Source organism: Vanderwaltozyma polyspora, genomic scaffold (genome assembly GCF_000150035.1).
Source record: "Vanderwaltozyma polyspora DSM 70294 KpolScaffold257 genomic scaffold, whole genome shotgun sequence".
Lineage (NCBI taxonomy): Eukaryota > Fungi > Ascomycota > Saccharomycetes > Saccharomycetales > Saccharomycetaceae > Vanderwaltozyma > Vanderwaltozyma polyspora.
In genome coordinates, this window is record NW_001834519.1 from 1 (window position 1) to 15628 (window position 15628).

A 15628-nucleotide genomic window follows, 5' to 3' on the forward strand; every position below is an offset into this window, starting at 1 on the left:
CTCTGTGATTTTTTCGAATGACAATTCGCCAATATCAGGTTTATTGGATTCTATTACTTCTGCAATAGAATATTTAGAAAATATCTTTGTAACGTCATTCATATTAATATTTTTTATCATTGGAACGCCTTCATCTCTCTGCTTAATATAAGCTGTCAAAATAATAATGAATTCACTAACTCTTAGATATCTATCAATACGATATGGATTAGTTGGCAAACTGTTGATGATGCTTAAAAGGTAATCATTATTGATATTAAAATCTAATTTATTAGCAGTTGGATCCTTTAAGTTTAGAACTTTTGGAGTAAAGTCGAGATGTTTCAAAGTTGCCTTATCGACATAATCTAACATTTCTTCTCGATGTGCATCTATAAATTCGTTCATTGGACGCATCCAAGGTTCTTTGGTTTCAAATCTAGTAAGTGTTGATAGATTTAATAAGGTTTTTGTTATCAGTGTAAATGTTCTTCTTGTATTTTCATTCGGTAAAGTTTCGATAAAATTGAATAACTTAGGATTTAAAATAACTGGACAAAAAAATCTCAAAAACAGAATGCTAGATACACTCTTTAAAATTATTCTGTCCATTTCTTCATTTCTGTCTGGATAAATTAAGTCAAGTTTCTTCCTTAGGTTTTTAAGTTGAGATTTGATTAAAAATGGTAAATCACTATTAGTTGTATAAATTGCATTCCATATTTTGGTAACCCAGCCTATCAGTTTCAATCTGTTTTCTTCTAAAATCTCTGTGAGTTTAATGTTATCATTAATGTTAATTTTACTAGCATCGATTTCACAATAATCATCACTAATTACAATTTCTCTTAATATATCCCCAATTGCAGCATTTAGATATTCTTCACCAATTCTATAAAAGTATCTTTCCAATGATTTTGTTAGAATTGAATTGCTTCTAAAAATTGAATTTAAAATGTGGTTAGATCCTGACCCATTTTCGAGAGATTCAGACGACTTCTTATTTAAATCCAATAACTCCTTGTTCAATAGAGTGACAAACCAGTCATCCTCTCTATTGTATGATTGAAAAAAATCAAGTAAAATTTCTGAAACATCTTCTAATCTTAAGTTAGAACAGATAGTGTCACTGTATGCGATGTCAGCAATTTTAGGCAAAGGCAGTTCCCTTAATATTTTTTCAAACTTCTTAAAATTGACAGGTGGTAGAATTAAATTCATACTAGATGAGATTTTTACGCACAAAGTTCCGACTTCTATGTTGGAATTTTCAGTGGAAAATATTGGTAATCTAATTAAAGATTGATTTAATTTAGGATCATTCATCGTTTCTTGGTTGATATCAATTCTACCAATTATGAAGTCATCTAAAGAATTTCCGTAAATAATCATGTTTTCAATAGGTCTCTTTCTTATAACGAATGGTAACTTATTCAATGGTACGGATTCATCAAAATGGAATTCTTCCCGCCAAAATGGGGAAGATGTGTTGTAAATAGTGAAAGTTCTATTCCAGATATGGTCCCAGCATATTACCTCGGCATAAAACCCACTATTATTTATATTATTGTCTCTGTTATTACTTGTGATTTCAGCTTCTATTATGGAAAGCATAAATCTATTTGAAATTCTTAATTGGTTTGATTTATCAATATTTTTAATTGATAACACCTCATTAATGGTAAACATTTTTAAAGCCAAATACCAATTTTCTAAACTACATTTAGAATCAAATTTAATTATTAAATTTTCAATATCATTAGAAAAATGTAAATTATTCCCAGTATACCTTAATTCGTTTCTTAACTTTGGTAGTAACCCAACAAATAAACAATGTTTACTTTCAGGGGAGTGCTTCAGCAATGAAGGATCCACGTAACGAATTTCCGATCTCAATAATTGTTTTATATCCAATGTATATATTATGTTATCGTTATCGATATTTTTAATTTTTAAAATACCATTGGAAGAAAGAACACCTTTAGCAGAGAACCAATATTCTTGTTTATTTGAGACGTTTTTCCAACAATTAGGGAAAGGAATGACATCATTGTAAATAATATTTTCGTCACTGGTTGGAATATAAGTGAAAATATCGAATTGATATTCTAAAATGCCAATGTCTCGTGATTCTTGTATTATATTTTTATCAATTTTTTGCAATGATATCTTATTGAAGATCCCACGACCTGCAAATGAAGACCACCAGAACAAACAAGCAAGCAGATCTTGGAATTCGTTAATATTGTTTGCCTTGATATAAACAGTTTGATTCTCTACTTTGACACTCAACAATAGAGTAGTAGTGGGTGAAGAGGAATCTTTAATAAGTTTAATTTTACAATTTTGTAAATTTTGCAATATATACCCTTCATTTTCTCTTTCTTTTTCATCTTCAGTATCTACGTATTTAGAATTAATATGATACGATAATGAACCTTTATTATTAATTGAAACTCTATCATGAAAATGCCAAATATTGGAAGATAAATCATTGCACCAAAATAACGAATTTTTACTTTGGAAAATACCTTTGTTAACGTTCAAACTTTGAATAAAATCATCCATCATCAGTCCATATTCATCACAAATATCCGATACAGTTTCAACAACTGTCGATTGTGAATCCAAGTTTTCTGACATATTTGTATTAATAATAGTATAAGTATAACAATTGTGATTAATCCTACTACTTCAAACTTTTCTCAACTAAAAAAAGCAAGTCGAATACCACAATTTTAATCTTATCCGTTGTTAGTCCCCAGATCTCTGTCTCTATCTATCCAGTATACCCTTATCAGTCTCTACCAAAAATATTTTTTTCGTTATCAAATACTACTTAAACAACAACCTCAAAACGTATTTTTTGTCTTATCTCGAAATTTTTGGCTTGAAAAAAACACCTCCAACCAAATATCACAATTATATAAGCCACACAGTTACTGCCAATACTTCATTTATCCAATGTTGGGACCACTTATCACCTTCAAATCATCAAAGTTATATCTATTGTTTATATACATTTAGAATCATTTCCTTTAAATTCAAATTTGTTTCTGAGCGGTTAGAAATTTTTTTGACGGTTTCGAAAAATTATAGTGTGTCACGTGATGTGTTACAGAGAAAAGAATGTAGGCGACGAGATTCGATCGATGTGGTTTCAAGATGAAACAGACAAGAGACAAGTGTCAGTGTTGATGGTGATCATGGATGGATTGCAGCAGGATTGTCTCGATGGCATTGGTACTTGTAAATCTGGTGTTTGTTTTTTTACTTGATAATCGTATATTATAGTGAACTATTTATTATAAAGACAAGAAAAAAAAAAAAAAAAAGAGAGAGGATAAACAATAGATAAAATAAAAGTCTCTTTCGAGAGAAACATGTTTTAAGGCTACCTAATATTATTGTCATAAGTGTTTTAAGATGGATCGATTGAACATATGTCAGTAACCTTTGATGGAGTGAACGATTCATTTTTAATCTTTAAATGTAATTGATGGCTTATTTTGAACAAAAGAGTAAAAATAAAAAAATCAAATTACAGTGAAATAAAAAGAATCATTCAAAAGAGAATGGATTAGTTTGACGATTTGGAACCTGAGGGAAGCAAGAGGCTCGCCTTTGTCCTGGTTCGTGTTTCTCCATTTGTGTTTTGTGCTTGGGGAAAGAAAGGAAAAAAAAATATTATAATTGGATCAAAGGAAACTTAGCTTTGAAATAAATCAAGGCATGAAACCCCCATTTCTTTCTCAGTTCAATGCAAAAGCATGTGGGGCTTCACCTTCTGGGCCAATGTATTTTGGATTTCTCCATGGACCGACATCAGACAAGTATAAACCACCTTGTTTGTCATCGACAACAGACTTACCACCGAATTTGACTGGTAAATTTTCTTCAGGTATTTGTTTCAACAACTCTTTCTTGTAAGATGAACCCAAGACAGAAATCTTTGAGACGGTGACTGGGTCTAAGAAAGGTTTGAACAATCTGAAACCTGTGGAGAAACCAAAAGGAGCGTTTATAATGTAAAATTTACCCATTCTTTCTGGGTAATAGTTTTGACCAATAACTGAAGCTTCCTTGACGTAGCCGATAACGTTGTAAAAACTTGAGATGGAGATACCCTTCAAATCCAAAATAGTACAACTTGTTTCGACCAAGTTCTTGCTGTATCTTGAAGAAGCAGGTAATCTATATTTAACGAAAGCTTCGTATTCCCAAACTAAATTTTTCAACATTCTTTCTTGAGAGGTGATCTTTAACATTTCTGGTAAATTGACGGCACCCAATTCTTCGAAATAAACAGGACGGCCATCCTTATCAGTTTTATGGTAGTATTGTGGATAGTATTTAGCAACCAAAGGCTTTTCGTCGTAATGGAAATCAGTTAAGATAGTATCAGTACCGAATTCTTTTCTCCATTTTTCACATTGTTCGAACATTTCAAGAGCTAAATTTACATCAAACTTTCTTGCTCTTAAAAATCTTAATAGAGTGGAATCGTCTAATCTTAGAGTATAACCCTTTGAAGTTAAGATCTTTCTCATTTCAGCCAAGGCTTTAGATTGGGCATCGTTTAAGTTACCTGGAGTACCAGATATAGAACCTGGAGCACATGTTTGCGGATAGGACTCTAACAAAGTCTTTTCATCAACGGAGGACATTATTATTTATTTATATTATTATAATTATTATTATTGTGGACGTGGGTGTGGTCAGTTATTACTAAATGACTGCAACTATAATTTTTTTTTTAACCCGTAGTTATACGTGTTTCCCTTTTTCCAAAAGTTCTATAGTATTTATCGAATAATGATCTATAAGCAACGTTATAATCAATGTAAAATTGGAATGATAAACTGAAATATAGCAATACCAAAAAAAAAAAGATCCGGTCTGTGTGTAGTTGTTTTGTTGTGTTGTCCCTACCTCAAACTATTATTATTCTTTTTTTCCTTCAATTTTAAATCAAAATAAAAAACAAAAAGAAAATAAATATTAAATTTAAACCAATTTCAACAGTGTATCCTAAACCAAAAGTTATGAATTAATAAATTTAAATATAATTGTATTAGAACAACAATCCACAATTAAAAAGACTAAATAAACAGATATAATTTCGAAAACTTCCTTGATTCTTATGTGATTTATGCTTAAATCTTTTCGAATTTATGGTTTCGCTGTTTTTTGTTCTTTTTTCGAAATTTTCGAAAACGTCGACTTTTCTTTACTATGAGATGTTGTCGTTGTGTACGTAGTACGGTGCGGCTTATTATGTGTTGGGTTTATTTATAGTATCACGGCGCTATCATTAGGCGTGAAGTGAACATATGCCTGCGTGTGCAGTCAGGGTAAATACAACACAACACAACAAGAACCAATGCCAATACTAGAATTCGATTGGCGTGGAATGCGATGGCCATGTGTGCTTCTATATCTCTATTCCCAACGTCACTCTGTTTATCTTGGTCAAAAAATTATACTTGATTGATTGATTGATTGATTGATTGATTGATTGATTGATTATATTTACTTACATAGAATTGTACATACGTGAATGTACATGGGCAGCCCGTGTTATAGCAGTGGTGAAATTGGCTTCACTCTGTCACTCGCTCCCATTCCTCTCTTCTCTCCCCCCCCCCCAATCAATGACCTTGTTCTTCGTCAAAGACTCTTCATCATTCGTTCCTCGTTATCGGCTCGTTCCCATCCATTTATTGTTCCAACCAGTCCAAAAATTCTGGTGCAAGGTATGTGATGATTAATCTGGCACCAGCTCTTAGGAACCCTTGATGAGATTCAAATGCAATGGTCTTCAAATCAACCACACCCTTTTCTGCTGCTGCATGCAACATCGCAAACTCACCAGAAACGTGATAAGCGCAAATTGGGAAGTCTTGGCATATTTCACTAGCGTCTCTCATGATATCCAAATAGAATGTAGATGGCTTGACAATAATACCATCAGCACCTTCATCAAGATCTCTCTTCAACGCTCTTCTGGCCAAACCTCTACCGCCTGTAGGCAATTGGTAGCATTTACGATCACCACTGGATGGAGAAGAACATGCGGCATCTCTAAATGGACCATATAGATTACCACTGAACTTAGCACTATAAGACAAAACAAAGGTCTTGTTGGCCAAACCATTAGCCAACAAACCTTTCTTGATCATTCTGATACGACCATCAATCATGTCGGATGGAGCAACACAGTGAGCACCAGCTTTAGCGTAGTTCAATGCGACCATGGCTAATCTAGCAACAGATTCTTCGATGTTGATAGCACCATCGTCGTCCAACACACCACAATGACCATGGGATGTGTACTCACATAAGCAAACATCACAGATAATGTATAAATCAGGGAATGTCTTTCTCAACAGTTTGATAGCCTTGATGACAGGACCGTTAGGATCATCAGCAGCAGTACCGATAGCATCCTTGACACCTTCCTTCAATGGGACACCAAAGATGATTACACTCTTCAATCCTTTAGCGATCAATGGCTCCAAATAAGCAGTGATCTTATTAACACCGAATCTCTTGATATTAGGCAAGGATTCAATAGCAGTTTCATCGTCGTCATTATCAGAAATGAAAATTGGGAAAATCAACATATTTTTAGTCAATTGTCTCTCATTTTGCCAAGCTCTTAGCAATGGATGGTTGTAACCACCGGACAGAACAGAACCAACTTCGACAGCTGGAGTTCCATCGTTCAAATTCAAAAATTGAGCAACATGCATCTTTAATCAACCAACCTTAAATAGATTAATATATGTATATACACAGATAGATAGATAGATATCAATACCCTTATCCTCTTCTAAAATATAGCTTATATATCTAAGCTTACTAATACCAGTTTATTACTGAAATTTTAACACTATAGTATAGAAATAGAATCAATGAAAACCTTCTACTATTAAACTAGAGCCAATATCCAATTGAGATGAGCAGATGACCACAGCTGGAAAAAAAAATTAAGAAAGACGAAAATTTCTTGATCTTGACAGTTTCAATTAAAAACAATAAAGCAATTGAATCAAGAATTAATTCTAAAACTATTTCGAATCGTTCACAATTGATAATTTATTTATTTTTTTAACCGTTCTCTTATAAGGTGAAATAAGGCATTCGAATGTGCTCTTTTACAAGCAACCATTAGCTGAAATTTCTCCAGAAATGGTTTCATTAAACGAGCTAACTAACTATAAGCTGAAAAAAATCATTTAATTCGTGGGAATTGATTGATCTGATGCAGATGACCTTCAAGAGACCTCTCTCTCTCTCTCTCTCTCTCTCGTTGTGTGATTGATTGATTGATTGATTGATTGAGTTTAGTAACTAACGACTACTAACTAACTAGAGGCTGGCCCAATTCTTGATTTGATGGAATTGTTTGGTAGAGAGAGCTCTTTGTCGTTTCACTTCAAGTTTTTTGAGTGATTTAATTTGCATTGATGCCTTCGATGGAGATGGAGTTTGATGGGTCTTTAGTATCGAATCTGAGGTTTGGATGCGATGGTATGAAAAGACAAAACAGCAGCTCATGAGATGTATGCTTTGGAGTGGGAGCGGAGTTGTTTGTATCATTTTTGAATGCTGTTGGCATTTGGGTTCTAATGTTCTTCTTGGAATTTGTGCGGTTGATTCTCTCGGGCTCTTCAACTGCAATGAAATTGGAAATCTAGTATGTGAGAAATATCTTGTTATATTAATAAGTCAGAGCTAAATGCAATTGAAAAGATGGATGTATTTTGTGAAGCTATCTCTCGTAGATTTCAGTGGTGTCTAGTTTAAAAATAACTATCTGGAACTTGTAGAAAGTAAAGGCCAATTGTGGTGAATTAATGGAGGATTGGAAGGTCAAGATAATTAGTGACACCTCTATTAGCTTGGTAATATTGGTCCATAGTAATTAATCAGCATAATATTAAACGTCTGATGTTCCGAGTCTTGTTCTGATTGATTGTTGAATATTTTGTTCTGAAAGAATACATTGGTTATGATATGAGAATGATTGGAAATGGGTAATTACTGGTTACCATAACCTCCCTCCGCCCTCAGTTAGTATATAAACTTTTAAAATTAATCAATATGTATTATTAAAATATAATTATTGTTACATCTTTATGGTTTAATAATTTTTATTTAGGTCCAACATTTCCAATAACAAAAAAATTAAACCCTCTGGTCAAAACAAAATATAAAAAATGGATGCATTCAATGTAGATAGAATCAATCCACTAAAGAAACATGAATTGTACATTTATATGTCAAGTGTATCCATAAATATATCTTGTTAACTTCATAAATTGTTATATTGAATCATAAGAAATGAAGTACAAGCGCATAATAAATTAATATAATTGGTTGATAATGCTAACATTATGAGATTGGATGTAAACATATAAAAGGCATGATCTTTTAGATTACCTAAATATCATCTGTCCAAAATCCAAATACATATTTATTTAGTTTATAAATAAGACCTGAAGTTACAGAAATGAATATAACTATAACTTCAAATCCATCTTAACTAAAATCACCAATAGGAATAAATCAGATATTAAATACATCTGGATACAATAAGAGAAATGATACATAAGGCAAGCTATGTAAATAGACAAGTGTCAGATTATAGAGCTTTCAAGCTTTATAATGGGTAGATATACATAAGATAGGGACGGTAACTGCTGATATTGATCATTTGAGTTTATTATATTATATTCTTTATTGCGAATTCTTTAGTTATAGATATCTAGTAATTGTACGTTGAATATATACCGCCATTACTTTTATTCTATTCGTCTGTTTGGAGGTAGACTAGTACTTTTAATAAGTATATTTATTATTAAAGAGTTCTATATCCTCTTCTTCTAATGTACAAAGTAAGTAAGTAATATACAACAATATACAGTAGTTTCAAATAGTAGTCACCATTAGTCTTTATAAATGTCAGCGATAATAACACGTATTATCTGGCGTCATAGATCGTACAACTAATTTGCATTAAACTATGTCGAAACAATACATTGGTTGTAATCTCGTGATAAAATTAATACATATTCTTTCCTAAGGCTTTATTGGGGAAGAAAGTTATTGTAAAGGTCCATTATTGGCAGGTCTACCTTTTTTTTCATCTTATCAACTTACTTGTGAGCGTTACCAGTTATCCTCAGGGTGAGTGTGTATACTCAAGAGTGCCACCAGTTAGACTCAAGGTGAGTTTGTTTAGTTTAGTGTCCGTTCTTGTTTGATCTAGTTAGTTCGTTTGGGTTATTTCATTGTTACGGTTTTTCTTTTTCTATTTTTTTCTTTTACCAATATCTCTGCATCTCAGTAGCCAATTTAGAGACTTGGGATAATCGCTACTGTCTCTCACTTAGCTACTGACTCAACTTGTCTTCATCATTTGATATGTGAAGTTAGACATGCCTTTGAGTTATAAAAATCCAGGCATGAGCACTTTGAATTACTATGTGGTTCCAGCTGTCTGTTACACGTGACATAGCTCCTGCACTTACCATAATTGTAAGAGCAGATATACCCTAGAGGGTTACCCTACCTCTTGTCCAAAGGGTTATACAAATAATTGTAGACTTGGGTTAGGTATCTGTCAATCTCCTCTGAAACTTCGTCTACAGGTTCACGTTCAGCACTAACGGCAGCTACCCTGGCTGCTGCTAGGTCGTAAAGTTCTAAGCCCACTTCATCGGCATACCCTTCTTGCTCCGCTTTATGAGCGATAATCGTACCATTAACGTTAATAAAAAATGTTCCTCCAGGAGTAGCAAAAGGTGCGTCAGTGTGAAGTAAGGTGATAAACTCCCTTACTGTTATTTGTTGATCTAGCGAGTAACCTTCTAAAACAACCGCCTGACTGTCACGTGGCAAGTCACTGACTAGCATATTAGCGAATTCTGTGAGACTAAGGCTATTAGCGTTAACTACAGCTATAACGGAGCTGAAAAACTGGAATAAGAACAACAGGGTGAATTGTAGTATTCTCATTATTTCTTTGTCGAAGTCTCTATTATACACTAATGCAGACTAAGATCGCGCCAGCAGATATTATATAGTTAATAGGTATATAAGTCCTGATGTGACCCTCGCTTAATTGAGTACTCATAAGCTTACCTCTTTATATCTATATATATATGAACTAGGCATGGATGGGCAACTCGGTGCCCGCTCGTTTTTTTGTTATCACATGACCTTTTTTGACTTTTTTTGAGGTTCATCCAAGCCAGTTACAGACAAATCCCGTAGCTAACATGGCCACCAGATGGCAAGCCAATTTCTTCATTTGGCGACTTACTATGAGGCCAATATTTTTACTTCGTAGCCGACCCATGCCTAATATGAACTCTACATTCGAATACATTTTACCATATTGAAACCTTAACTTAGTTTGACTTTTTATATGTTTCTGTTTTCATGAGTTTGCTACCACTTTCAGTATTTATTGATGTGCTTTTTTTATGTTTCATATTACCCAAGTTGTATTGTATCCGTTAGTTGGAACGGCGCTGTTAGTTGGGGTTGCTATCCAACAAGATTCCTGTATTACTTAATAAGGACTTTCTAATAGTTTGTTAGGGTGCGTAGGACGTTGCTTACGATCAGAGTTAGCAGGGCTGAAAGATGAAACATTTAGGTCTTCATCTGCAAAGTTGTTGTAGCCAACTTAAGACTACGGTTCAGGAGGATATAAAGAGCATAGTACTGATTTATAGGGTTACTTTCTGTGGTAACCTATGAGATAGGTAATGCATCTATAGGTTTGCAGAAGATTCATATGACGTGATAGATGATATTTATTGCCCTAGTAACATTATATCTGAGCTTAACGATATGACATAAAAGATAAATAATACATATACAAGGTTCTAGAATATTTTTATGACTCGATGAATGCTATTTATTTTAAGTAAATTCAAAACAAAGATTAGTTATAATGTAATGTTTGGTCCGGAATATTAAATATTAATGTATTAAGTATTTATCTAGGGAAACAAGCCGTAGAAGTCAATACTTAAGGTTACTAGTTGTAAACTCTATGAGGTTAGTTAACTATTATAATAACTATACAGTAGTATTAAATATATAAAGATCTCTATGGTCTTCTGTTTAATAACAATAATTATATCTTTTATTTCAGGAACTATGTCCCTTATATACGTTGTATTCGCGTTCTATTAGTGACATTCTTATCATGAAACATGACAAAGTCCTCTGTCCTTATTTTATCATTTTGTTCTTAAGCGTAATCAATACATCTTGTTTAATTTTCCTTTAAAGAAGCATTAGAAAATGGCAAAATTGAACAAATATGTAAAAAACAAAGACAACTGACATTAAATATGCTGTCGCCTTTGATTGAATACTTGATTATCTTTAGATATTTTATACAATGTTACCACTATTATTCTGATTCTTTATATGTTTGTCATTGTTGTTAATTTGTCTCAATTTTCAAAGATAGTTTAAACTATATAGAAGATATATATTTTATGGTTAAGACATTCAACAATTCTATGATAATTGTGATTGCTCTCTCAACAGGCCACCATTACGTTATAAGTCATTAATTTATTCATATTACTAATAAAATTACTTTCTGAGGTTCACTGATTTTATATAATTGTTAAAATAATTCTAACATTATTATCCAGTATTTCTTTCATATACATTAAAGAATATGCAAAGTATTAAAATGGTATTTGTTTCTCATTAAACCTCATTTGTAAAGTATAGTTATTTTTATATCTTCTTACTTTTTGAAAACACTGTAAACTGGGGTAAACTTACCATATACCATATACGTTATTTATTCTATTCAGCCCAATTTACAGTTCATAAACTAATAAAGAATAAAAAGAAATTCAATCGAACTGCATAAGATTTCTTCCGTAATTAATCCACCTATAAAAATATAAACAGTAACTTATTTTATTAGGAGTGAATTAATTTCATTGCTTTTATTTATCTCATATATTGGGATTGATGAAAAAAGAATAGAAGACAGCAATCACCGCAAATGTCCCCAAATACTCCATCTAAATATGATATATTATTCTGGATCATATGATGTGTTATATTTGGGATGATTAATAAATGTAAATCAACAGAACCATTTATAAGGAGTTAATAAATTTTCATCATTGAAACTGCAATATTGTTCTTGCCAATACGACATCTTGAATATATATCTTAATTAGTATTTTCTAGAATTTAAACTAGTCTTGCTATATACACGTGAATTCACCAGGAAATTTATAATTTCATTACAAAGCATACTTAACTAAATATGAACAATGTCAAGGAAGCGCACTTTCTTAACCAATACAAAATTAGTTACCAAATTCTTTGTCGAAACCCATCAAAGTAAATCTATATCTAACTTGACCCTTATCCATTCTTTCGAAGGCTTCAGCTACACCAGCTTCACCAACTTGTAATTGTTCTACCCAAATTTTAATATCTTTGTCAACAACCAATTTTAGTAACTGTTCAATTTCTTTTCTTGAACCCAAGGCACTGTTACCAATGGTGACACCCAATAAACCGAACGGCTTCAAGGTTAGAGTTTCATCGATGGATGGAACAGAAATTGACAAAATTTTAGTGTTAACCTTCATGACTTTGATCAATTCATCAAAATTAACATCAGTCAAGGAGGAAGCACAGACAACAATCAAATCTAAAGTATCAAAATACTTTTCAGTCCAGTCTTTATCCTCCAAAGTGGCAATGTAGTGATCAGCACCTAATTCCTTCGCATCCTTTTCTTTAGAATGGGAACGAGAGAATGCGTAGACTTCAGCACCCATAGCTTTAGCAAATAGAATACCCATATGACCAATACCACCAATACCAACAATACCGACTTTTTTACCTGGGCCACATCCACCTCTCAACAATGGAGAGTAAACAGTGATACCACCACATAATAATGGAGCAGCTAGATGCAATGGCAATTCTTCCGGAACAGGGATAGCGAAATGCTCATGGACTCTGACGTGAGAGGCATAACCACCTTGAGAAACATAACCATCTGGATAAGCTTGACCATAAGTGGTAACAACTCTAGGACAATAAGGTTCATTATCATTTTGACAACGAGAACAATCCAAACAAGAGGCAACTTGGGCACCTACACCTACACGATCACCAATTTTGATACCAGTGGTACATTTTGGACCAACTTTAACAACACGACCAACAATTTCATGACCAACAACTTGGTTCTTAACTACTGGACCCCAATGAGAAGCGGCACAATGAATATCAGAACCACAGACACCACATGCTTCAATCTTAACATCAACATCCTGATCATCAAATTTTTTTGGTTCGTAAGTAACCCTTTTTGGATGTTTCCAATCTTCTGGGTTAGTTACACCAATACCTTCGAACATTTCTGGATATGCCATTTTTTTAGATCTTATTCTTTTTCTAGTTTTCACCGGCAACAATCCAACTAGACAAACCAAATTAAAGAATATAATACCAATATATAGACAATTATAATGGTATTAGTTAGTCAATCATTAGTACTATAAAAATATAAGACCTCTTGTCGCTTTTATATAAGTTAATTTTTTAACCTATCTTGTTCTTTAAGGCATCTCTCTCTTCATTTGAAAATTTCGAGAAGGAATAATATGAATTATTCCGTTCCAACATTATTAGATACATTCTAAATTCTGTTTACTTCCTTCCTCTCAGTTTTATCTTGTGCTAAAATTTCCGTAATAATTATTTGTTTTGAGGTTCTTAAGCTGTTTTATTGTAAGATATTCCATAGATGATGATTATTAATTAATCTTCTGTGAAAAAAGAGAGGACGTCAAAAAATAAAAAGAAATGTCATTATCAGCTCCGTTTGATCTAGTGAGATTCCGAAAATGCAGTTTATGAAGTTTTTGATTAGAAATCAATTATTTTCTGTAAAGGAATAAAATAACTTCATTAATAATAATTGGAACCAGGAAGCGTAAAGAGGAATTATGATATTATCACTTAGTAATTAGGCACATCGACAGGTAATTCGATGATTATAATTAGTAATTATAATTAGAAACTATGACCAGTCAATTGGTAACAAACAGTTGAATCAGTGGTAGTGAAGTGCAAAGTGTTGTGACTTTAACCTGGATACTCGAGGATAAAGTTTACGTCACTATTGCTGTTCTTCGTACAGGGTGAATGTATCGATTTCTCTAATATATAAAAGGAACAAATTTTCAGTTTCGATATATAGAACTATTTATGTTATATATATTTCTCTCTTACATAAGGGGGAGGGAGTTATCACTCACTGACCTCAGTAATAGGTCAAGATACCTATTTAACGTATATCTACTCTCATTAAAGCTTAAAGCTCTTACCATTCTAACATCGTATTCAATAGTTTGCTATTCCCTTAAAAGATATTCTGCTGTAAACTATCTTGTAACCCGGAACTCCCAGATCATGTTGGTCCTTCCAACAGCCACAGTTTACCCTACCTCGACCCAAGTGAGATATCTCGCTACCAACACATTAGTACTTATAAACACAAATAAGAGGTAATATATGAAGACTATGCAACGCACTGATGCTGAACATAGCCATGTACACGACCACAGTCACACTTATCAAAGTAATGACGCTCCTGAAAGGAATGACATCCAACAATGTCATTCAGCCGCACTTCACCAAACACATATAAAAGGATTATGAAACCTCCATTTTCCAATCCTGACTTTTATGAACACCTGATCTATATCTCCAATTATAATTTAGACTACATATATTCATTAGATGGTTTCTAGCTTGAATGGACCAGTTCGAATTACTCATACATACTTTAAATACTATTTTACTTTTACTATTTCAAGACTATCGAGTCTATATTATATATCTATCAAGATCCCTAAACCAGTTATTATACAAGTCTACCGGGCTTGTCATCTTATACGTCAAAAGGTCCAATAATCATCACAATCATACTCAAACTCCTTATCAAAAATTTCAACAATTAAATAGGTCCCTTGGCCCAGTTGGTTAAGGCGTGGTGCTAATAACGCCAAGATCAGCGGTTCGATCCCGCTAGGGACCATTTATTTTTTCAATTTTTTTATTTATCAAACATAAGATTAGTATATATCTTACAACAACTAACTGTCATTAAAACCAGTTTAGCGACACTCGTTGTTCCTTTAAATTTTTCATTAACTCTAATTCCTTAATCATATATTCAATCTATATAAATATATTTATGCTACGTAATCTATCAGTACTCTATATCCTTATAACTCTTCTCCACAGGACCAGTCCTTGACGAATGTTGGTATTCAGTGTTATATCTTGATCTTTTATTGTCCCTATGAGATGAATACTGTTTCTGTTCATCTTGTTGTTGGTTCATGTACTGTGTCCTTGTATGCTGAGGTAACTGATTCAGCTCCTGGTATGTGTTGTGTGGTTGAATGTAACTATTGTATGCTGGTTGTGGATATTGTTGTTGAGTAAATGGAGGAGTTTGATAACTGCCTGTACGTATTGGTTGTTGCCATTGGTTGTTGCTACTACTACTAGCCCTACTCGTATTATTGTAGTAATATTGGTCTTGATTTTGGGATGCATC

The 15628-nt window shown here is 32.9% G+C and overlaps 4 protein-coding genes and 1 non-coding gene across 5 annotated transcripts; 1 reads left to right on the top strand and 4 right to left on the bottom strand.

The window, feature by feature from the left end:
* BUD2 (GTPase-activating protein BUD2) lies at positions 1-2622 on the bottom strand (the record flags this gene model as incomplete). Its single annotated transcript, XM_001642312.1, has 1 exon — positions 1-2622. A coding segment is annotated over one exon (2622 nt), but the record flags the coding sequence as incomplete, so codon positions are not given.
* Positions 2623-3731: 1109 nt separating this feature from the next.
* Kpol_257p2 (SEC14 family lipid-binding protein) lies at positions 3732-4646 on the bottom strand (the record flags this gene model as incomplete). Its single annotated transcript, XM_001642313.1, has 1 exon — positions 3732-4646. One exon carries the CDS (start codon positions 4644-4646, stop codon positions 3732-3734), a length of 915 nt encoding a protein of 304 aa, XP_001642363.1.
* A 1053-nt stretch (positions 4647-5699) lies between these two features.
* HEM2 (porphobilinogen synthase HEM2) lies at positions 5700-6734 on the bottom strand (the record flags this gene model as incomplete). Its single annotated transcript, XM_001642314.1, has 1 exon — positions 5700-6734. One exon carries the CDS (start codon positions 6732-6734, stop codon positions 5700-5702), a length of 1035 nt encoding a protein of 344 aa, XP_001642364.1.
* Positions 6735-12347: 5613 nt separating this feature from the next.
* On the bottom strand, positions 12348-13430 carry Kpol_257p4 (NAD(P)-dependent alcohol dehydrogenase; the record flags this gene model as incomplete). The annotated part of the gene is made up of 1 exon (XM_001642315.1): positions 12348-13430. The coding sequence occupies one exon, from the start codon at positions 13428-13430 to the stop codon at positions 12348-12350; it is 1083 nt and encodes a 360-aa protein (XP_001642365.1).
* A 1596-nt stretch (positions 13431-15026) lies between these two features.
* On the top strand, positions 15027-15100 carry Kpol_257trna1. Its single transcript has one exon. It is a non-coding gene; the product is annotated as a tRNA-Ile (tRNA).
* The last annotated feature ends 528 nt before the right edge of the window (positions 15101-15628 follow it).